The sequence below is a fragment of the Anopheles moucheti genome, chromosome 3 (genome assembly GCF_943734755.1).
Source record: "Anopheles moucheti chromosome 3, idAnoMoucSN_F20_07, whole genome shotgun sequence".
NCBI classification, from domain to species: Eukaryota; Metazoa; Arthropoda; class Insecta; order Diptera; family Culicidae; genus Anopheles; species Anopheles moucheti.
The window spans coordinates 84,335,167-84,358,778 of NC_069141.1; the positions used below are offsets into that span (position 1 = coordinate 84,335,167).

The 23,612-nt window shown below is 44.9% G+C and overlaps 2 protein-coding genes across 2 annotated transcripts; one reads left to right on the forward strand and one right to left on the reverse strand.

The window, feature by feature from the left end:
* Nucleotides 1-1,845: 1,845 nt before the first annotated feature.
* Nucleotides 1,846-14,957, reverse strand: LOC128304955 (uncharacterized). The gene is made up of 5 exons (XM_053042205.1): nt 14,921-14,957; nt 7,031-7,793; nt 6,578-6,684; nt 4,819-5,531; nt 1,846-2,715 (listed from the first exon to the last, which is right to left on the reverse strand). The coding sequence occupies exons 1-5, from the start codon at nt 14,955-14,957 to the stop codon at nt 1,846-1,848; spliced, it is 2,490 nt and encodes an 829-aa protein (XP_052898165.1).
* Nucleotides 14,958-21,074: 6,117 nt separating this feature from the next.
* LOC128305464 (peptidyl-prolyl cis-trans isomerase 5) lies at nt 21,075-23,005 on the forward strand. Its single transcript, XM_053042924.1, has 3 exons — nt 21,075-21,288; nt 21,638-21,765; nt 22,248-23,005. Exons 1-3 carry the CDS (start codon nt 21,211-21,213, stop codon nt 22,648-22,650), a joined length of 609 nt encoding a protein of 202 aa, XP_052898884.1. The 5' UTR covers nt 21,075-21,210; the 3' UTR covers nt 22,651-23,005.
* Nucleotides 23,006-23,612: the final 607 nt, after the last annotated feature.

The window sequence follows — 23,612 nt, forward strand, 5'->3', positions numbered from 1 at the left end:
TGTTATCGATTCAACGCATCGCAAGGTACACTGGCTATGCCACATAAATCGCTGTGTGGCGAGTAGAGCGCATGTCTTGCACATGCCAAAAATGCCGGATTCGGACGTTCGCATTCGGACCTCGGGGTTTGGGGCCCGAGTCGCGTACGACCGGTCCGACCCGGGTCCAGTGCGCGGACAGTACGGTTTTACTATTTACCATGCCGAAAAACCCGAACACCTCGATTTGCAACCATCAATGACCGAAATGCCACCGTCAGCATATTGCATCACCGGGAAGGATGTCCGGAACAGGGTTGGAGTGTGAAACGGTCGCTTTACACTGCGTTGCATTCTAGTGCGGTGTCTGTGGCGTCGCCCCACTACCCCGGCGCATCAACGATCGTCATCGTCACCCCAAACCATTAAAACCATCCGGACCGATGCGCGTCACAGGCAACTCGCTACACATTTTAATGAAAAGCGACCGGCAATATGTATAGTGCGACGTACTCCGTACTCGTAGTGTCACCATGCTGTACGTACGTACTACACTATCCGCTTCGTCTCGCTCGGCTTCGTCTGCCCACCCTTAGCGCCTTAGCGTGTTTTGGGGTTGATGCTGGACATTATGCAGTCAGTGTGCTTAATACACGCGTCACTGCAACGAATTTACGACGCTTTATCCGCAGGTGTGACGCGTTTGGTGGGTGGCTGTCGTAAAGCTTTTCGCTGGATGAAAATGTGCACCGAAAGCACTGAATGAAAGCATTAAATAAATTACTTTAAAACACTTTAAGAGTAGGATTGCGTATGCGTTTTTCGGGAGGGAAATGTGTGAGCTTAAAGAGGAACTTCAAGAATAGAAACGAACGAGTTGAATTTTTATGCAATCATTTCGGAATTACTTCAATTAAAGCGTTTGCAATTAAGTTCAATTTGTAAATCAACTATTTTTAAATTTATTTTCTCCATTTTCTTTCATATTGAGTACGCATTTGCGCTCGGGTAAAATACAAAAATGGCATAAAAACCAATAGCTTAATCATTTTCAACCCCCCTTTTCCCTTTTACTACGAATGCATTATTTAAGCCCAGCACACTCGATGACCCTTTTTGATTTCCATCGAACACAGCACGACACAGAGCTGCTGAAGAAATGGCACAATCTCATTAAAACATACCTCACTCAACTCCCACCACCGAGTGAGTTTGGATCGTGTAACAAGATGAATCAAATTTCCTCTTCACTCGCTGATCATGCTGATTGAATTCCTTGCCCTGGGAGGTAAAAATGTAATTCCACGAAGCAAAAAAAAAAACGGCGCAACAAAGCGCTCACCTGAAGCAAAAGAAGGAAAACCTTTCAGTGCACACACCGGCAAAACACCTCCGAAGAGCAACACACCACGGTACCTGGGTATAAGATTAGAGAAATGATCAAGCAAAACGTAACTCGATTCGATTGCACGGCTGTTGCATACGGGCTGTTCGCTTTCGTTTATTTACGTTTCTTGCAACAATCCGCCAACGTTCACGAAAAGATGGAAAGCACGATCGAAAAGAAGCACCGGAAATAATCCACCGGGGTTCAGGGTTTTTTTTTTTCATTTTACTTCAACACAATCATTGTTGCGGTTTGCTTGGTTAAAATTCCACAGAAATAAATGAACCACTTTCGAGAGGATGTTTTATTTTATTTTCTGCCTTTGCGCTTTATTCTTACTCATAATCTCATCATCGGAATTGTTCAGCATTTTAAGTCAGCTTTTTTTCACTCCGTCTTCTACCGCGTGTCTTTTTACTTTTGCTCTCCCACCCTCGTGGCGAGCATCTAATAAATTACATTAACTCTTAGCTAGTGCACTAAGCCATCGAGCCGAGTCGTCCCACACTGCCCAGCGGTACATCGTACGATGTGTAGGCCCGGCGTCTCCGTTCGTCAAACAGTCCCTGCCGGACGGCTTCATCGAAAGCTCGCTTTTCCTCCGCATCGTTCAGGTAAAAACTTAGCGAAGGTACCACCTGTAACACGGTGGTTGTTTTTAGCCTTCGAGGGCTCACGCGGCTCGATGTGGGGATCACCGGCAGTACATCGTTTCGGCGAAGTAGTTGCGAAGGTGTATTACTTATATCCCGATTATACCCTGTCGGAACTTGTTGCATCTTCGTGTGCTGATGACCGGGCCGTGCATAGGTTTGAAGATGAACTACGGAAGGGAAGTTCTCGCCCGATCGAACATACATTGTCTGAACCGGCACGGAACCGGTCCGATCAAACGGGGTCGTTCTGTACGAGGGAGTATTCGTCGGGTTGAAGTTTCCCAGCCGTGTGTTGAAGTTGGTTTGCATTCGGTACGAGCTTTCCGGTACAACGGTCACCTTCTGGATGGGAAGTACTGTGCGCACTGGAGCAAACCGGTGTATAGATGGGTCAGCATACTTCCTGGTGCCGCCAATGGAAACTGTGCGTGAAAAGCTGGATGGTGGAAGAACGCCGGTAGGGGGAAGGATTGCGCCTTGCTTGAAGGCACTGTGCGTTGTTTGGTGTTGCGGTTGAAGCTTGAGTTGAGAAGGACCGGTTTGTTGGGAGAATAATTGCGATACAGGGGCCAGTTTCAATCGGGCTATCGGTTGAGGTGATGCTTTCGATTGGTCGTTCCATGTTTTTACCAAATCAGCTCTGACCAGTTGAATATCTGAGGCTACTACAGGCCTTCCAAAACCTTGTTGGTTCTGAGAGAAAAAGAAAGACAGAAAGAAATAATAACATTGTGATTAATTCTTTAAAAATATGTTTGTAATTCACTCAACCTCTGCACAACAGTTTTAAAAACAAAGATTTTGTTTCCCACTGTTCTCACAATCTCGTCTGAAAACACCCAATTGAATCCGTTTCCTTCTGTTTATTGCATTAGATTATTTCACCAAGCTCGCAAGCCCATGTATTCCCTCGAGCGCTTTCCAGAACGGACATATTGCCACTAATGCTTCTGCGAAATGTGCTTGGTCACAACTTTTCTACACTTCCACCGCATACAAATCCGGTAAATCATCTCTGCCTCCGAGAATGGGGAGCGCGTGCTTGCTTCCGAGGAACCCAAGCGCACAATGTTTCAATCATACATTTCACCCAACATCGGACGGGGATAAGCACAAGTTGGCAAGTTACAGCAGTGGTTCCCTTTTACGCTTTATTGTTAGGAATTAGTTTGCAAAACTGTGCAAACATCCTTCACCGTCGCATGCCGGCTGATTCCAACCCCGTCCCTTCACCACACAGCTCTCGATTAAGCACTCCTCAATGATGCTTGACGTGCTGCAGCTTCTTCATCCCCTTCTGCCTGCTTACAAAATGGTCGACTACTGGCCTGAAGTTGAATGTAAATTTCACACTACTAAAAGCAAAAAAAAACACCACCCTTATCCTACACTTTACGTTCTAGCTAATCCTTCCCCGGGCTCTACTCAACCGATTCCAAACATCGACACTGCGGTCGGTCACAGTGAAAGTGAAAAACGCTTACGCTACGCCATTCGTGCTGGCCCTTGCTCATTATCATCTCTCATCGCTCCGCAGCAGGAGCCCGTCGATTATCGGGAGGAATCTTTCCCCATTCCTGCTCTAAACTGGTCCCCGCCCCGCTTGAGCGGTAAACTTTCAATGATACGGATCGGTGCCAGTCAAATAAGTGCCGAAAACTAAAACTGTTCACCAAAAACTTCCGTTCGGGTGATAAATTAAACTTTCAGCTTATAATGAACCACCATCGTCACATTGGCGTGACAAACCACAGCAATGTCGTAGCCGATCCAACAGCTGGAAGGAATCCAGCTACGGCCAAAAGTGTCCCGTAGCAGTGGAGCATTTGGAGCGATGGGATCGACCAAATGATACGTTTTTAAGGGACATCATAATCTAGTAGCCTTTCGACGTTGAAAGGAAAATGTTTTGCGAAGGTTCGGCGCTTGAACATCGCTCGGATATCTTAAGACGAACCATTATATTGATGTTACCCGTCAAAACGAACGGGAATCATAAAACCCCCAGTGCTAGCTAATGTATTGTGAGGAAGGTACAGCAGCACAAGTTTATCGATCCATTCTCAAACTTTGGTAACCACATAAACAATGTGTCATTATCGTAAAGAATATTGCTACTACGTATTGGGAGCGTTTTCCAAGAGCAGTTACGCTTTTAATGCATACCGAAAGATAAAAGCTTTTTCTGCTCTAAAGTGATTCGTTGATTATCGATTACGGTATTGTTTAAGCTACAGAAATTAAGAAATTGTGACCATCTAAGTCACATTCAGTACTTTAACATAAACCTCTGGAAACTCTCAAACATAGGAACAAGAATGAGTGGTCTACTGTGAGCTATGAAGGTAGTAGTAAATATGAAGGAACATTGTAATATTTAGGCCACACCGAGTCCTTCACGCGTAATTTATACAAGTGTCCTGAAGAGTGCCTAGAATTGCAAATTACATTTTGAAGGAGTTTGAGATTGAAGTAACATACTTGGTTACTTTAAAATAGTTTTTATTCTACGATTGCTTCTCAAAAGATCTGATGATCCTACAGATCATAGCTGATTTACTAGAGAGTTCAGTTATCTCCTGGGCCAGAAAATAATGCATCTAAGCTAGAGTTATTGTGCACGATTCATATCAACTTATTTAAACGTCTATCATTAACAGAAAATCTAAATTGCCACCTTAAAATAAACATCTCACCTCCTTAGGACTTAATTTAATAACCTTGTGATCATAAATTTGGGGCACAGATAACGCCTATATAAGCTATACAAACTACTCAATACACTACAATACTCACCACATTTACAGCTCTGTACGTATCCGCCTGAGGTACTGCAGACAGTTGTGCGACAGTCCCATCAGTTTTGGTAAGCACCGTAGACCTTAGCGGATCGAATCCAGAATCCGGATCGGTGGACAATGTTCCAAGGCTCGACACGTACACATTGTCTAGCTTAGGTCGGTAGGTATTCGACATTTTTTGACCGGCGCGAGTAGCAACCGGTGGACTAACACCTGCCACGAAATTGTTCATTACGGGACTGAAATTGTTAACGCTTCCGGTAATTCTCGTTCGCCCCGGATTCAACGGTGGTTCTAGACCCGTTCCGGGAGTCACGTAATCGTCTCGTCTAGAAGGCGGGGGCATTTTAACTTCCTCCGTTCGCTGCTGCACATCACCGACACGCTCCTCAATAACGCCAACCCCGTTCATCATGTCCATCAGCGAACGCATCGGGTAGGTAACCATCGCCATGACAACCTTCATCATATCCTGCCGATCATCGCTCACCATCGACCGTCCGGCTGGCGTTCCACCGATATTATCATTCACGTGATAAAAGTTCTCGCTCTCCTCGCACCGCACATTCATGTACCAATCGCACACCAGATGGCGCTGGTTGAAGAGCGTCCCGTTCGGACAGAGGAAGGCAAATCCACGCCCGGTAGAGTCGGTGTTGGCGCACACACGGAACACTTGGCAGCGCGCCTCGACGTCTGCATAATAGCCTGAACAAAAGGGAAGGAGACAGAGCGTAATAAAATGGTGTGAAAATGGTAGGAAGAGAAAAAAAACATATTTCGATTCTTCAAACGCAAAAGGCGCCCTCGAGCCCTTTTCATATGCTAATTTTGTGCGTTCTGCGACGGGAATATCTTTCGCGCTGAGCTTGGTAAAGAATACGTATATCACCCGCCCAATTTTAGACACCAAATGATGGCAAATGATCGTCTCCAGTGGAGTTGACGCGAAGCAGTAGCAATTTCGTAAACCCACGCATCGATACAGATCTAATCGCAAGTCGTGACTGCTATTTCTTGTCTCTGTTTGCCCTGCGAGGCACAATATGTGCGCGCATCCCACTGACCTAGACAAAACGTTCGTGAATAAATCATCCGGTTTCGTTTGCGTACGTTTCGAGGTTGCGAGTTTGATTTTGGGTAGTTTCTCGCCCTCCCTTGTTTTTTGAGTTCTCATTTAGCGTTTTGAGCATATTTTTCAACCGCACCAAGCCCGTGTCAACCGGTGCGAGCTCATTGTTTGTGACATCTTATTTATGCAGCAACGCTTAGTCACTTGCAGTACGGTTCCCGTGTAGCGAGTTCACGGTCTCCACGATCGCTCGGGGTACTAATAATGATGGATACCGCTAAAAGTAGACCAGCATTTATAACATCAGCAGCGGTGTCAACTGGAGCAACAGAATGTATTCATCTTGTGGCTGTAGCTCTCCCGCTAACCTTTTGAGGATAATTAATGTTCGAAGATTATAACCGTAGCTGAACTGGATTTGCTAATGAAGAGAATCTAATCAAATGAGATGCAAACATATCTTTAAATAATTTCACAGGATTGATTTATCTTTCCATTGTTGAGCGGGTGTTTATCTGGGATTCTTTTGTGAACAATTTAGTTAATTGGTTGACAGCACTAAAACCGGCCCTAAACGCGTTTTTTCAATCTTTCTAATCCTGGACTCGGCACCGAAGCTTCCATCGAAACAGCTACGTTAAACATGCTCAAGAAAACAGCAGTTGGGGTTGGTATTACTTACCATGATGGCGTTTATCACAACTGAACTGAGTCGTTGGTATGCTGCCCAAAATCGGATAATCGACATCCGGTTCACCGGGCAGTGCCGAACGAAGCCGATCCGTCGTACTGCTACCCCGGGCAAGATGGAAGTACATGAAATGAAATTAAAAATGAAAAAGAAAATCGGTATTACTTAGCGCACCATTTTCCACCCCAAATGTTTTCCTTTCATTTTTCCCTTCGCAACTCCGGAAAGCTCCCAACGCCACAAATAAGTGTCTAAAACGAGTTTTTTTCCATCTGACATTTTGGGTGTGTTATTTTCACCTCTTTAAATGAATCCGAAACAGTTGGTCCGATTTCGTTTCATTCACCTGTCGTGTGGCGGGCATGGAGAATCGTACAGAAATGAAAAAGCATCCTTCCCTTCCCTCTCTTTTTCCCTTTTCACACGCTGCCCGCAAAAACTCACCTTCCACCACCACCGTTGGGCCGACCGGATGTCGGAAGTGTGCGGCCGACATTTTGTGACACCGTTTGATCCGTTATCGAGGTCGTTAGGGATGGCTGCCACCGCTGCTGCTGCTGCTGCTGCTGCTGCTCGTTTGCTGGCGTCATTTCCTTTCCGTTGATTCGTTCTTGAAAATTCGTTCTCGCCATCGCCGGCACCACACCCACATGCCCATTTGTAGCGACATTTTTCTCTAATGTTTCGCTTCCCTTATTGGTCACCGCAGGTCGCCTACCATTACCGACACTGCCGGCTGTCGTCACTTTGCCATCGGAATACGAAATCAAGTTGATCCTGGTACCGCCGGTCGACTCGCTCACCACACCCCGGCCGGCAGGTTTATCTCCGGCCGCCACACCAGATGGCTTCTGCTGCTGGATGGCTTTTCCACCGATTGCTACCGATGATGGGAAGTCATGACTCTGCCCGGCCGAGCCTTTCCGTTGCTGGTCGTACGTAAGGATCTGGTCTGGGTTCATGTGACCCTGGTCGAGCGGCACGATGGAGTAAAACTTCGGTGGCAGAAAGATGCGAGCCGGTTCCCGGAAGTCAAAGCCACCGTTTTTCAACATATCCAGAATGTTCCCATTCAGCATCACCTCCATCAGATCCATTACCGTACGCACGGAGTTGCTGCTGCTGCTTGGTTCACTAACATGTCCACGTACTTCCGTCCCGGTCAGCAGTAGTAGTGGCAGCAGTGAAACGAAGCACATCACACGGCCTGCCAAAAAACGGAAAATGGGTTGATAAATAGGAAAGAAACGAGTGAAAACAGCAGAATGGAATCAACGGAAAGTTTGGCAAAAATGGAAATGAATCAAGATTCTTGCGTGAGACGGATGTCGAATGGGTCATTTTCCTTCCCAACGCGAGCCAGTGGTTCATATTTCAATCAAACGGTCATCCCCTTTAGGAGTTTTCTTCCCGCTAAACGACAGCCAAAATTCTCAAACTCAAAACGAGTGTTAAAAACGGGCGATTTATGCTGAACGTGCCATTTTCGTGAACCAAAAAAAGGAAGCGGGCTGTACAAAAAGGGTAGTCCAACTAACTGTGACAATCTAATAAACTACGCACTGTCATCCCGTTCAACGGCGAAAAGGATTCCCATGTACCGATGGTGTTTTGATGACGGTGCTGAATGTTTCCCGGGCCGGAAATAACGTCCCGTGGTGGACAATTTCTCTTGTGCTTTGGAAGAACAATAAAAAAAAAGATCTAAGCTTTCCGTTCCGAAGCTTATACGATATACGGGTTGGCTGAAGTGAGATGTACAATAAATTATCCACTGTCTTGGAAAGGAAGAAAAACGGATACATCGGCCATGTCATGGTTTTTTGTCACTAGGGAAATTATGTCGGGGGTTTTTACAACTCAACGTCGCCTCATTAACGTATTGGAGTTATCCGAGAGGCTTATTGGAAAACAAATTATTATTTAAATGTTTTATAAATGTCTGCCATCTGATCAAGAATACTTAAATACGCTTTCTATCCTTAGAATAATTATTCCAAATTTATTCACAACGAAGTGATGGTGTTTAACTATCTTGATAAACTTTTTGATGTTTGAAAAGCTTCGGAGTAGTAAAAGCAATTCTCCATTATGTATTTCAGAAGTCCTAAGATTATGGTTTCTTTCTCATCTGCCCAAAACGAAGGCTCCAAAGAAAATCGAATGTACGTTGGGAAAATTTGATCCAAAAGCTATAAGCTCCTGAGCAATAAATGAAAATTAGTCATGATCGCAGGATAGTCAAGGAATCTGTCAGAAAAACAAGTGCTAGTTTATTATGTTTATTATGTGTATTATGTTTATAAATTTGTTCTTCTCATTTTGGGTAGCACAATCTTTAGAGGTCATTTCCAGCCAACATGATTCAATCGGTAAACGATATTCATCTTCTTCAAAACTTTTTTCCTGCTTTTCCTTTTCATAACGTTAAAGCTGCAGTCTTGATGACAATAATGTTTATGTTTCAACTCGAAACCGTACCGGCATATCTTTCCACCAAAACAATGCTTAGCATATCTTCGTGCTTTAAATTCGCTGTACAATTTTACGACCCTTCCGCTGCTGTCTAATCTCGCACTTATCTACATTGCTTATCTCGGGATCGCACATAAACACACCCAGCATCTTTGTGGCACAACCTTCGATTGAGATCAAGCTGCTATTTATGTCGCGATGGCCGTAAATAAGGGTTCAAACACCTCCCGTTCGAATAACCCGGTAACATCACACCCGGATGTGATGGCAGCCACAACCATCGATCTAATGTCCGCGAACCGCGAACATTCCCCTCTGGCCCGTCTTGCTAATTAGAATCCCGGAGACGTCGGGAACGGACGCACCCGGTCGTCCTTGGGACAGAATTTACATCCATTTCCACCGGCGTGGATCGTAAAAAATTACAACACGAGCATTAACGACCCCGAACTAACCCATCCCGGGTGGTTTTTGGTAGGGTGAGCAATACAATACGCCCAAACACATTCGGATGGCGTTCGAAATGGATCAACGCGTGCCTTTTGCGTGCTTGTGGAAGAAAGCTGCGATTTGGCAAGAAAATGGATTTGAATTCAATTCGAGACAAAAACAAAATGCAGACAAGCACACGCACATTCCACAAATTCTCGTTTAATTCCCCAATTTGTGATTTTCGCCAAACGCAAACGTATGGCCACACCACCATCCCCCCACCCCCACCGCCTCCGCAACCCCGTTTGTGTGCGTGTGTCAATGTTGCCGAACAGTGAGTGTTGACAGAATGTAGAAGTAAAGTGGCAGCGATAGGGCGCACTGGCGCTGGAACGGAAAAGACGTATGATAAAATCATCCCACTCCGTCCCCGTGGAAGGGATGTTGGAGGAGCTCGCAGCCTTTAACAAGGGACACCGGGTTTGGGAGAGCAAACAAGATAAAATCAATTATGCAAATGAATGATGGAGGTTTCGAATTGGACGTTAAATTATTGGTGCCAGCAAGAAGAAGACGCCGGTCGGATCGGAATCCGATTCGGAGCCGTTCCAGTTCTTTTGGCAATGGAAGAATGGACCGAAAAATGTGTCCAAAATGTGACCGTATGCTATTGATTTTTCCCATTTATTTGACAACGTTCGAAATTGGGCCCCCCTACCCCGCGCTTTTGTCGAACTGAGCCCACCCGTCGGGTCCCGTGGGTCGGGATTTCCGTGTATTTTTTTTCTGTTTGACGACATTACCACCATGGTGCTCGCTGCCACCACCTGCTGGGAATACATGGCATCCTTCTATACAGGTCCTTCGCCGAACGCTTTTAATACGGGAGAAAATTAAAAGATTGAGTTTCATTGCGTACCCGTGAGATGGGTATGGTCCACCGAGGGACACCGCAGGGCGCCCGGCGGTGGCTGATAGATAAGCGAAGGTAATAAAATGTTGGACACTTAAACAGGGACGTCATAATTCGGCGAAGCGAATGTATCGAAGCGTTTTCATTAGCTTCTTCAATAAGACCTTTTCGGAATGGTGGCGTTAATAGTGCTGCTGAATTTTGAATTATTTTCTTCATCTTTTGGTGCTACTTCTTTGCGTCGAAAGCTATAAACCACTGTTGTCGATCGAGAATGATACGCTAGCATGATTCTGGATCTTCTTGAACGGCACAACAACCACAAGAGGCCGGAGGACCTCTGGCCATTTCTGGTTTCGATTACTTCGATTTTATTTACCCATAACCGGAAAGATAGTCCTGCTTATGGAGGATTGATCCGGATGAGATTTTGGACCGGTCCTGTCGTGTGAAGATCCAATGAATTCAATGTATCAAATTATGCTGTAAGTTAGTTCTGGCAGGTCCATTCTTCAAATAGCATTCATCGTTCCACGAACATCTACTCAAGTCTTCTAAACTAGTTGTTTATTTGTGTATTTATCAAGCTAAGCTCCCAATATGGCAAGGCATTTGTCAAGACACTCATCATCCGATAATTCATGAAAAGCTACAAGATCTTCTCTCAACTTTACACTCCCAATCTGGAGACCCCTCGAGTACTGAAGTTATTCTGAAGCCCTTCCAGTCATCTTTGCAATGAATTTGTGAGAAGCCTCAATAGTATGGCCGAGGATCATCTTAGCAATTTCTCAACCCTCATTGACAAGATCAACCCTCCTCAAAAAAATTCACAGCTCTATTTATAGCTTCTTATTTCCAACTTCTTTCCACAAATGTTAATTGATTTCAAATGCATTGTCCTCCACATCGATGTGCTTAGTAAATCAGCCAGCAAATCTCTTAGTATGTCCGTAAACATAAACAAACATCTTCCCAATATGTCAGCTTCTCGTTTGCCTTTTACACATTAATTCAAACATTGGCCAAAAGAACACGAAAAGTGATTTTGAGTAGGTTTGAAAATAGTAATAAAATTTTATGCTACATTAGTTATGGGACAGGGAGCGATTTAACACACATACAACATACCCAGACGCTGTTCCCTTCAACATAGTGACAAAAACGTAGCGGACCCATCGCTAGTGGTACATGCAGGTGGACGAGTTCCAATAAAATAAATCACAAGACCTATTTCCTTCACGCACGAACATACAGCGCGGCCAGTCCGATCCACAAAACCGATCGCAAACGATCACACTTGCACTGTGTGTCGCTTGGGCGAAAGAATTACTACACGGTCTACAACTCAATAAACAAACATGTTGACACACATTTGTCAGCCATCTTTACGACGTCCCAAAAGGGTCGTAAACATTAAAATATGCTCATTTGAATTTTTATATTTATCATAATTACACGCCTGTCTGCTGCTGCCGATGCTGCCGCGAGAAAGCACCGAGATGAACCGAATCGTGGCTGAAAGATGACGAATGAAAACCCTTCCATTGTGTATGTCTGTACGTCTGTCACGGTTCCCTCTCGGCACCCAGTTCGGTGACATATGCTACTCATATGGCGTCAAACAGGTCTACCACCAAGTTGATCGACCATAATCGATCGATGATCTACCAGCTTCTCTATCTGTCTCTCCTTCTCCCCTCCCTCCAAGACGGGGAGGGTGAGTTTGGGTGGTTTCGTTTTCATGTCTATTTTCCATCTTCTCTAGCCGAACCGGATCTTTCATCCAGTAACTCCGCTACGGCGACATCGTTCTGGCGCCAAATAGCTCAAGAAGCTGCTCACATACCGGGCGGCAGTTGTGTCGTGTCTGGCGATGAAATTCTAGCATACAAAGACCTTGCTTCGCACATCCGCCTTCTAGTGGGTGGGAGTTGTAAGGCAGCCTCACTAGCCGCTCAGAAGCGTCAGTCGTAAATACATCTCTTCGCCGACCGTGTCCATTCCCGGTACCATGCCGGCATGTCAACCGGATCCTAGGGATGTGGACATGTGAGGTTTCACTTTGATTGATGCCATCGAAGCGGCAAGAAGAGGACCGGCTGGCAATCGTTCATGCGCAGTCACAATCGATGCGCAACCTTAACCACCACGATCAACCCCGATGGAAGAGTCGAGTCAAACTTCGGACCGAATGATAAGCCGCAAACGGTGTAGTTTGGGCGCAAGCACTAAAAGCCTAAGCTTAGCATAAATTACACCGACATATGGGAGCGAGAAGAAAATGGTGAGAAACGATTTAGCGCCAACATGACTCTCTTTTCGCGGCACCGGTGGACAATAGTCGCAATCGACCACCCGGCAACTGTCCCATACTTTAACGATTCATTTTTAAGCTTAAATATTTTCCTTTATAATCGGACGCATGAAATATGGAATGCTGTTTTACGAACGTGCCAAGTGTTAATTTCATACGACCATTTGTATCTGCGCGAGGGGAAAAAGAAATATACGAAGAAGCGTTTATGAAAATATGAGTTCCAGATCGATGTTTTACTTATTATCAAAGGCAATCTGTATCTGTCATTAAAAAGGGTGAAGATCAACCTTCAAGCAAAAACTGGCGGTCCAATTAAATAACGCATTCCAGTTCGCGCAGACTTCCCGCGGTGCAAAACATTAAAAGAAATTAATTCCACTCCACAACGACACTAGCCTTATCGGCGAAATCGAAACACTTTACATTTCCATAGCGGGAAAGGTCGAACAAAAAAGGGCAAACCCCTGCAAACATTAAACTAACACCCGGCGGGAGGTGCGGTGTGGTCAGCTGCCCAAAATTGGATGCCACCGGCCGGTTTCTTCATTCCTTCGAGAGTGAAAACTAATGTTCCACTTTAACGATCCCGTTCCCCGTTGTCCTACATGGCGGGGCAGGTGTGCGACGATCGATCCAAAGAAATGGTGTCCCACCTTGAAGAATTTTTGTTCGTATGGGAAGCCAACCCGGAACAGATTACGAGCATCTGGTGTTTTTAATAAAATCAAATTCTGGGATTCCATGGAAAGTTTAAGGTTCTCTTTCTAGGTGCATTAAGCGAACAGGAATACAAACTGTGCCCATTATTTGATCGACACTAGAGATAACTTATTTGGTCGGGTCTTTGGGGGAATAGTTCTTCAGGATTTCGGAGGAACCCTTTCTTCTTTGGAGGAACTTTGTGTTAACCGATCATGCCGGCGGTGGTGATCAAAAGCTTCGTGGCAATAAAATGTCCCTAAACAATTGTTGAGCCGCTTTTTTTATTAACGATTAGCATTAGTTAGAAGAGAATCTTTGTCGGCAAGCTGAGAATTTCCGTTGAGAAGGAGAAGTTTAAAAGAGGCGTCTTCATTTTCGCCTCGGAATTAAAATATTATCGCTATTATCTATTCAGTGCATTAAAATAACTTTTAATAAGACAAAAAGAGTTAAAATATAGAAGTTGTAAAACAAAAGAGTTTTACATAAACAGAGTGAAACAATCGACATAATATGTGACCAAACAATTGAAATGCATTGCAAGAAACACAGACTTCATAAAAAAGAAAACAACATATTAAGCATAAATTGAGCTCCAAAGATATGTAAACAAAATAATGCTTTATGCGCGATGCGATAGGGTAAACGAAACGTGCAATTTAATTGTGTACATATCAATCAGATCGTTGTCTCACCTCTACAAAACAAGCCACGGCTACCAATGATTGAATATTTTTATTAGCTACCTTTTTGCACATATCCTGCAACCTGATGATACACCGGAGTGAAAAATAAAATCATGCAAATTGTTTTGCCGGGGAGAAAAACTATCCTTCTTTACTGCTAACCCGAAACCCGGAACATCATAATCTACCGGGCGATTGAAGGCTCACCGTATGCTTGGAAATGTACATTTCAGCGAAAACATGTTTTTTCTTTCGTCCTAGAAAGGAGCATCTCTCCCCCAGACAGACAGCGCTTCCTGATAACGTTAAGATGCTGGGCGAGCTGAAGAACAACAAGGAGGTTTTCCGGCATGCATCCTTCTTCCGAGCGAAACGAACGCTACACAACCATTGAAAGACAGATTGAAAGCATGAAAAATGAGCCCCCTTGTCCAATGCACCGCGCAGCAAGGTGATGACGGACCGATGACTCTGCACCCTTCGCGGTGCCTTGCCCTTTTCCTTGCGCCAAACAAAACACAAGGGTACAAGCGCAAAACCACAAACCACCAACTCGCCCGAGCGCGGAAATTCATCCCTCAAACGGTTCTTGGAAGGCGCTGTTGCTTGCGCCCCAAAGCCCAAGCACCGTGAAGCGAAGCGGGAACGGTTTGCGGTTTTGCACATCCCGTTCTGGGGCTTTGGATTCTGTTATGCTAATTTTTTCCCAAAACCATCTTTTGCAAAATGGTGAATTTTCCGAGTTTTCCTCACTGTTTCTCATGCCCCGTTTCGGGCTGGTTTCGCTGGTATGGATCGTTACTTACTGTTCGCCATGCAGCCGGCCACCAAACGTCGCGGCATCGTCGATTTACTCCTTTAGAAAAACCCGGGCTTCTCAAATCTTCGCCTCAGTACGTTCCTGTCGAAAATGGGAAGGGAGCGGAAAGATTGGTTGAGGGAAGAAAAATGTCGTGGAACCACGGAAACGAACAGAAATGCCACTGCACCAAATGTACGCGAACGAGTTCGAAAGTCCAAAATGCTGGATAAAAGAACGAACCGAACCGGTAGTGAGACGAGAAAAATCGCTCCGGAAAAGTCACTTCCTTGCGGCACACAGGAACAAGCACACACACACACACACATACACTGAAGCAAGAAGAATGTGATGATGCACTTTTGGATTGGGTGTTTTACCGGGGGCGAGGGTATTTTCCCCCGTCCCAGGCGCAGGCATACACCACCGGCGATGCAGAGGCAAACATTTCAAACGAACCGGAAAAATCGTACCAAATCTTCGCGACGTGTCCGTGGTACGTGTGGATGTATAGTGTATGCGCCGTGTTCGGGGCGCGCGAGCCTCCTCGTGAGAAATCCTTTATACAATAAAGCACTTAAAAATCCATAAATCTAATTTCACTCGCCATTCATCGGCGGGGATTCAGCGGCGGTGGAGCACGATGCACCGTTGCACAGGCGCTGGCACCTTGCAAGATGCCCTGTTTCGAAGAATTTTCCACTAAAACGGTGCCGGAGAGCGTTTACGCCGTTTCGTTGCACTCGAGGGGCAGAGTCTTTTCGGTGGAAATCCGGAGTTGTTCCCCGATCTTTGCCCCTAACCGCGACCCCATCGAGAAGGTTATGCGTTTTGTAGATGTTTTACAACTTTACCTACGCCCAACCCGCTGCAGGCAAAGGACAAGCTGCGGAAACTGAAATCAAAATGCCACAACACACGGTACCCGGTTTCGGAACGCTGCATGGGAAAGTTTACCGCAGGAGCGGAGAAAATGGATGGTGAAGATTTGCGGTCGAAACATTCGCCACGGTGACTTATGCTTTCGTACTGCTGAGCATCTTGGAGCTTTTCCATGCTCTATTTTTTCTCTATTTCGTGTTCTTTTCGCACTCTTTCGAGCGGCGCTTGGAACACCATCCACCCATGAATCACGCCAGTAAGCTCTACGGTTTCGATTATCTTCGTTCGCCTTTCTTCCGGCCAAGAAGCAGATCACTTTGAATACACCTGAATGCTTGCGAGCTTAGCGCAGGTAAGGTGAAATATTTCAAACCGGCTCTAAAGGTAAAGGATAACGATTTTCGTTGGTCGTTTAAAGGATTTCTTTTTCGACGCTCGCGGCACGGTACGAAAAGAACATGAAAGCTAATGGGGCATAACTATAGCACATCTCGTTGAATATCTATTAAAGTCACTTTTTTGCGCCGGGAGTCGATAAATGACGCCAAATAAGGGTGAATTATTGATAGACGGTAATGGTAAGCAGCTTACAGTTGGAGTTCCGTTTTGCACCCTTATCTTTTTGCAAAAATACCTCAGCACACTCACTTAAATTCACTTTCTTTTCGCTATACACCTCACGCTGCCCAAACGAACTTACAACACGCACTAAAACTGACGCTTCCCGCAACGCATTCACGGCCACCCCAAACCGATAGCCGATCGTCGAAGGGTTCGTCGCTTGCTCCGGTTGCTTACCGTTCGAAACGCCGCGATCGACTGATGGTGTAACGATAAGATGGTTTGACTTTTTTTGGGAAACGTTCCACCGTTGGATCGTCACGACCACACATTCGCGAAGCGTTTCCGAGCAGAAGAAGCGCTATCCTCGGCTATTTTTAGGATGACAGATCATGTAGCGAAGACAACGAGTTTGGGCTTGTGTTGGTGGCGCACTTTGGCGTTAGTGCCGGCGTCGATCGGTGATCGGTTAGAAGGGAATCTATGAAACATGGTTTTAGTGGGCTTTCAAAGAAAATTTTAAAGTACTTAATACTAATTTTGATAGGAAATAATACATCTTAAAACTTTCCATAAAATGTCACTGATGTTTAAAAATATTTTACAGTAATCCTCATATTTTTACTTAAGATGACTATTGGGATAGTTTATTGTTATAACAGATGATGTTATACCAGCGGCAATGACCTTGACGCATGTAACAAAATTAAACGTAACTCAATAAAAATTCTAATGATTTAATATTGTACTACAAGTAATTCGTCAAATTAAAGAGAAGATTTTGTGTACATTTACGCAGGTTTTATGAAAGTTTTGTTATAAAACGGTATAAACGATATAAACTAAACGGTCACTTACTATTTCTTTTAGCTTCTTTATGAGATCTTTCCTACAGCCATCGAATCCTTATGCTTCGCCACCTAACAGAACCCAGCAAACAATCATACAAATATGCAAAAATTGCGCACATCCTATTATGGCAACATATCGTTTCTCTCTCACTGACGCAACCAGGCGTCTCCACGCAATTATCAATCCGTACCCTCTTGATTGGAGAAAACTATCCATCCGATGGCTGGTCATAAATTATCTGTTCGGGTTCATTAAGCTAATCCAAACGCCGCACGGCCCACCGGTAATGTGAACAGTTTGTCACGTTCTTCTGTTTCGCAACGTGAAGACAACAACCAATTCAGCTTTGAAGAACGTTGCACTCACCTAGCCGGATACATGAAGTCGACGCGTTGCTGACTGGATGGGTATTGGAAGGTATTGTAAATAATTGCTAGAATTTGGAATAATTTCAACCGAAATGCTATTTTTAGCGTTCCAATCCCGGAAGCATTACCGAGTCGCGAATGTTGAACTTCGAGTGGGACGCATTCCAATCGTTGACGCTCCGCCATGGTCGGAATGCTATTCTCTAGAAGCACTTGGAACAGATTGCGTTTTTTCCTCTATGATGACTCCCTAATGCCTCTTTCAGTTGGCCACCGAAATTCGAGACAAATGGATGAAGAACCCTACTACAGCGCTCAAGTAACCGTAGCTGGAAGATGCTATTTTTGGTGGGAAGGTATTTGAGGCGGGTTTTTGTTTTCCGTCATTCGAGCGACAACTTCATTACTTATTTGTGCAAAATTTGCAAATTCTACAAAGCCGAGTGTCGTCGTGAAGATATGGTCCGTGGCAGCCACGCAGCCCCGCAGAACGGTCAACAATCAATCCCGCTGATGACGATCATGATCATGCTCAATTTGCCATCGTCTACTGGCTTTACGCAATGGTTCCGCGCATTGTTTACGGTCGCAGAATTCTTGCAGATCCGTAAACGCAAATAGCGCACGGTCGAAAGTTCCGTAAAGCGCTGGAAGAAGCTTCGATCGCGTCCGCTGATGTCGTAAGCTATCTTGCTATCTACGCTGCCTGTTGCACACGAAGGGCTACGCTGGACACCGGGGTGGGTTTTTCTATTTGTAAAACATGAATCAGCGACAGCATATGGATTTCCATTAGACGCCCCGAAACGATCATTAGGCCGGCCCAGAAGTGCAACACACCGTGTATGCAAATCTCGACCACACTCGGCAGCACGAAGCGAAGCACGGCAAAGATTGAAAATAAAATTTAATGCTGCGCTCCATGGCTAGAGGGCGATAAGATAACGAAGAAAAAAAAGCGATGCTCGAAGAATATCGACGATCATAGATCGAGACGCAAGATTTGGAAATTCCACCACCGAACGTTGCCACCGTGCCTCGTAAATGGGCATATCAGCCTTCAACACCTTCCTCCGAGAGGGCGCATCGAAAAGCGAACGGACTGTTTCTTAAGCTCCGGTTTTGATGTTTCTATTTCGACTCACTACCGAATGGGGAGGGGTTGTGTGTGGAGTTTAAACAAAACGAACTATTGGGTGGATCTTATTTAATTGCAAGTGCGGCGCCTGAAGCAACCATCTCCTCTTGGAGAGCTCTTGTTTACTAATCACGACTAATCTCGTACACAAGATTTGAAATCTTTACCGTTTCTTCATCACATGCGGAATGCTTCTGTTTGTGGTTGTTCAACGCAAACTTACCTCAATCCTTTTACAGACGCTCTAAGCTTTTTTGAGGTTAAGCAGATCGCTAGACGCCAACTGAAGATCGTCCACATACTAGTGGGTGGGTTCAGCTTCGGTGAAGCGTTTTATTGATCCAATTTGTATGGATCGCTCGGCAACAGATACTGGTACGATAAAATATAAAATTGATCGCTTATTAACTGTCAACCCACTTAAATGAGAATTTCTATCACTTGATTTGATCATTAATTGGAAGATGTTTTGTTTAAAGTTCCAAAACAACAAATCCCTCCATAATAAATCAATAATTATTGTACACTTTAGCAGTCAACGCCGTTACGCCACCGACCTTCGCACGGTGGAAAACAAATTGCTCTTCACATGAGGCGTGACCCATTTTTAAAGTCGGTTTCGGATCGAACTTCATGTAAAACTGCACGTGGTGGATGCGGAATCCACCTTCCAGACCGGTAGTAAGTGGACAAGCTTTAGGCACACGGACACGATATCTGATACGTCTGTAGCGCCTCGGGAAGATGACGCGAGATGAATGAACCTCGGCGAGCAGTAGCCTTCCCAACCTTTAACGGTCCATTCTCCGGGCACACTCACAGAAATATGTAAATGAGCTGTACGATAATCAAGAAGAACTGGATAGACACGGTACAACATCGATCGGTCGGGGTCTCGTCTCTCACTCTCTCGCCACAACAATGATGTCAACAGTCGACGATGTTGACCTCCGGCCCGTGGTCCCTTTGCCTTCTCGGTCCTACCTTTACCTACACCGGCGGCCCGCAGCATATTTCTCCACCTCATGCAATATGTCACAAACCGGACCGATTCCGTAAGCCGAGCGTCGATCGGTTGTTTCCCCGTTGGCTAAACGCGCTCAAACATTCCACCGCGATGCGTGGGGGAGTCGAGTTCAAGACTGCACGACCCGTAAAGACGATGTGCGATAAATAACCGGGGCTGGTCAATCTGGTGAATTATTTTATTGGCAAATTATGCTCCCCCGTAGCAAACATGAAGGTGGAGCTTGTTAAAGATCGTTTTCTTCGTTTGTCAAGGTCGCTTCCCTTTTTCGAGAAAAACCTTACCCGGCACCCGGCTCCTACGGCCCACCCCGTGGATTCGTAACGATAGGCTGAGGTTAGGATGAGCAAAAATATGATCAACCTTTCGGGTTGATTGCCCGCGCAGTGTAATCGTTCACGATGATTTCTAAAACATAAATTTGTGGATCTTATTCCTTTTAAATCGATCGCAGCTGAGGTGAAGGTTGGAAAATAAATAAAATGAATCAGTTGGTTTTTCGACATTATTTCTCGGATGAAGTAATGTTGGATTATAATCACATTACATTTTTTATTTGATGATGTTAGTCTCTGCAGCACCTTGTTCCTTATTTAGACGTACATAGCCATGTCCAAAAAAAAAGATTTCCAATTTCTACATGCAAGCCTGCTCCACTCAACGATTTGTAAAAGCACATTGTAAACTTATTTCTGGTAGGAAGATGGCAGCACTGTCGCACAGCATAAAAAAGCACAACCAAATTAAAGGGTTCTTCACTGCTTAAAATTGATACGAGCATCTATACATATAAACAGCATATAAAAGGTTGTTTATCATTTACGTGTTTGTGTTATAACCATACCGTAATGATTTACTCTCACCTCACAGTTCAACGCTGAGTAAGCTGAGTAATTAAATGTGCTTATTTTGAACTTCAACATGGATGAATTAAAAAAATAATTATTTCAATTCTCGATTTAATAATCAACGTCTGCACAATTCATGGTTGATATTCATACTAGTTCCAAGCCAAAAATAATGCGTTTAAATTGTTTATCAATCTTCACTCCATGCATGTTCTACCATTCAAATATTCGTTATCAAAATTGCTAACTGAATAACTGGAGAAACATTGTCTGAAAAACCGCACCGTGTTTGACACACCTGCGTTATACCGAAATACAGCATCAACGCACTCATAGTGCTGCGCCATCATGCGTATGCAAGCAGCATAAGCGAAAGAGAGAGAGAGTATGAACAACTTGCATCCGTCTCGTTTTTTTCCACGTGTGTCAAACGTGCGAAACGTCAAATGCGCTTTGTTGGTTGGGTGATACGAGAAAACGTTCGTTCACGCACAGTTACTTCATCTCACGCAAACCGAACGGACGTGCCGCGCCTCGTGCTCACCAGTTATTTTTGTTCTGTTCCTATCAGTAAAGTTACGTGCACGCACCGTCTATTGTCCTGCCTGGCAACAAGCTACAATGAAATTTCTCGTTGTACTGAGTGTGCTCATTGCCGGTGCGCTGGCTACCGGCGACGGCCCTAAGGTTACGGACAAGGTGAGCGCCGAAGGTCAACAACCGGCCGACAGCATCAGCTGCTTGGTCTTCTTTCGTTTTGTTACATACTATGGCAAGCAGCAAGAGCATCATTTCTCAAGCAGCATTAAAATTGCGGGCCCATAATTCCCGATGGAGTGCTGGATATTGTTTATCATGAGGGGCCACGCGTAATCAGTGACGTGGTTATGAATTGCGTCCATCATCCACAAGCGTCTGCTGATGGTAAACTGATGCGCAAGAAGTGCTTACGTGTCCTACTGTAACAAGAGGAAGAAGAAAACGAGCGCGTTCTTTTCGCATCTTATTGTTACGCCTTTCCTACGATGTTTCCATTCGTCTATTGCAGGTTTACTTTGACATCACGATCGGTGGGAAACCGGAAGGACGCATCGTGATCGGTCTGTTTGGTGGTACTGTACCGAAGACGGCACGCAACTTCAAGGAACTGGCAGAGAAGACCGCACCCGGCGAAGGGTAAGTTTCAATTGTTTCATTCGTTACATCAAGTGCCGAGAATTGACGCACTCTTGCCAATAGTTTGCCAGCAAAACATTTGCATAACTCCATTAACTACCCTACGGTATTATCCCACGCACGCAATTGTGCGAATCGTGCTGGCCGTGTCGTTGTTGTTTCAAGTGTAAAATTTTATCACCGTTGTCTATGCGTAAGATAATCCATGAAAGAGGAAACAAGATGATCATGGAAGGAAATGGAACTGAAACTGGATTCGGCACAGAGAAGTGTGTGTAGTGTGGTCGCAATTATGCTTTCTCCTTTCGTTTGATTTATGTATCTGTGCGACCAGCCATACGTTAAACGGGTTTTTGCTCTTGCCAGATCGACGGCCCAGGTCTTAAATCCTTGAGAAAATCAAGTTTTGCATACATTATTGCATTATCATCTTCCCAGCACCAAAGACTACTAATACACACCCCATCTGGTTCCATCAACAGCTACAAGGGCAGCAAGTTCCACCGGGTGATCCGTGACTTCATGATCCAGGGTGGTGATTTCACCAAGGGTGACGGTACCGGTGGACGTTCGATCTACGGCGAGCGGTTTGCCGATGAGAACTTCAAGCTGAAGCACTTCGGTGCCGGCTGGCTGTCGATGGCCAACGCGGGCAAGGATACGAACGGTTCCCAGTTCTTCATCACGGTCAAGCAGACGAGCTGGCTGGACGGACGCCACGTCGTGTTCGGTAAGGTGCTCGAGGGTATGGATGTTGTGCGCAAGATCGAAAACACTGCCACCGATGGGCGCGATCGTCCGACGAACGATGTTATGATCGCTGACTCCGGCTCCCTGCCCGTCAGTGAACCGTTCGCAGTGGAGAAGAGTGATGCCACCGAGTAAGGTGACACGCACACGAACGAAGTGTAAGACTTGGATTTAGCTCTTGTTGGAAACCAAACGGGAATGGGTGGTGATAAAAGCATAAAAAACAACGGACGGACTTATCAAACTATCCATCCAACGAGAAATGCCTTACTCTCTCGGGGGGCGAGTGATCGATCTTTCGCGTCGAAAAAAAAAGAGGACGGCAAAAAAGTGATCCAACAAAAAAATACAAAGGAGATGGACATACACATGTGTTCGCATTTAAGAAGAGAGAAAGATCCATTCGATAAGTAAATCTAATTCACAACAATAAAAACGAGACAAAAGAAAAGGAACATATTTTTATGATAAATTTTACACTACAAACCAACCGCGTGTCGTTTCATTGCCATAGAGTTAGTTTTGAAGGAAAAGTTCTAGCAACAGTTGAAAATGAGGCGTCTAGGTCCCGTCTAGCCAAGCTTTTAAGATAAGATCGGTTCGGTGGTTGTATCAGCATCGATTTTAGTCATCATGATAAGCTTGTTGCACTCTGGTTGTACACTATCTCCTATCATTTCCGGCCTTACGGGACCATTTGTTCTGCATCACCAAGAAAATCAAGGTGGCAATTAGACAAAAAAAAAATGGAAGCTTGTAGCACAATAATTAGATATCGATGTAACGATATGGTGGAAGTGCCACCTGTAGAAGGTTTTCGTTCCAAAAACAAAACTTCAAACTCATGAAGTGTCATTGCCCAATGTGGCCACTAAGTGTGTACGATTACAGGCCCATCTCAGGTTCCCATTCCGCAACGACCGATATGCGATTCTGTGTCATTTCCGGTTAGAACTTTCCTTCCTGTTTGAAGGGTTAGCACTGGTTTATTTAAAATTTCACACTGTAACTGAACTGTAATGAAAGCTTTTGTGTTTTGTTTCACAGTTCAAAAACACACAGAAAGTTGACAACAATAAGCCACAATAGGGCGGCGT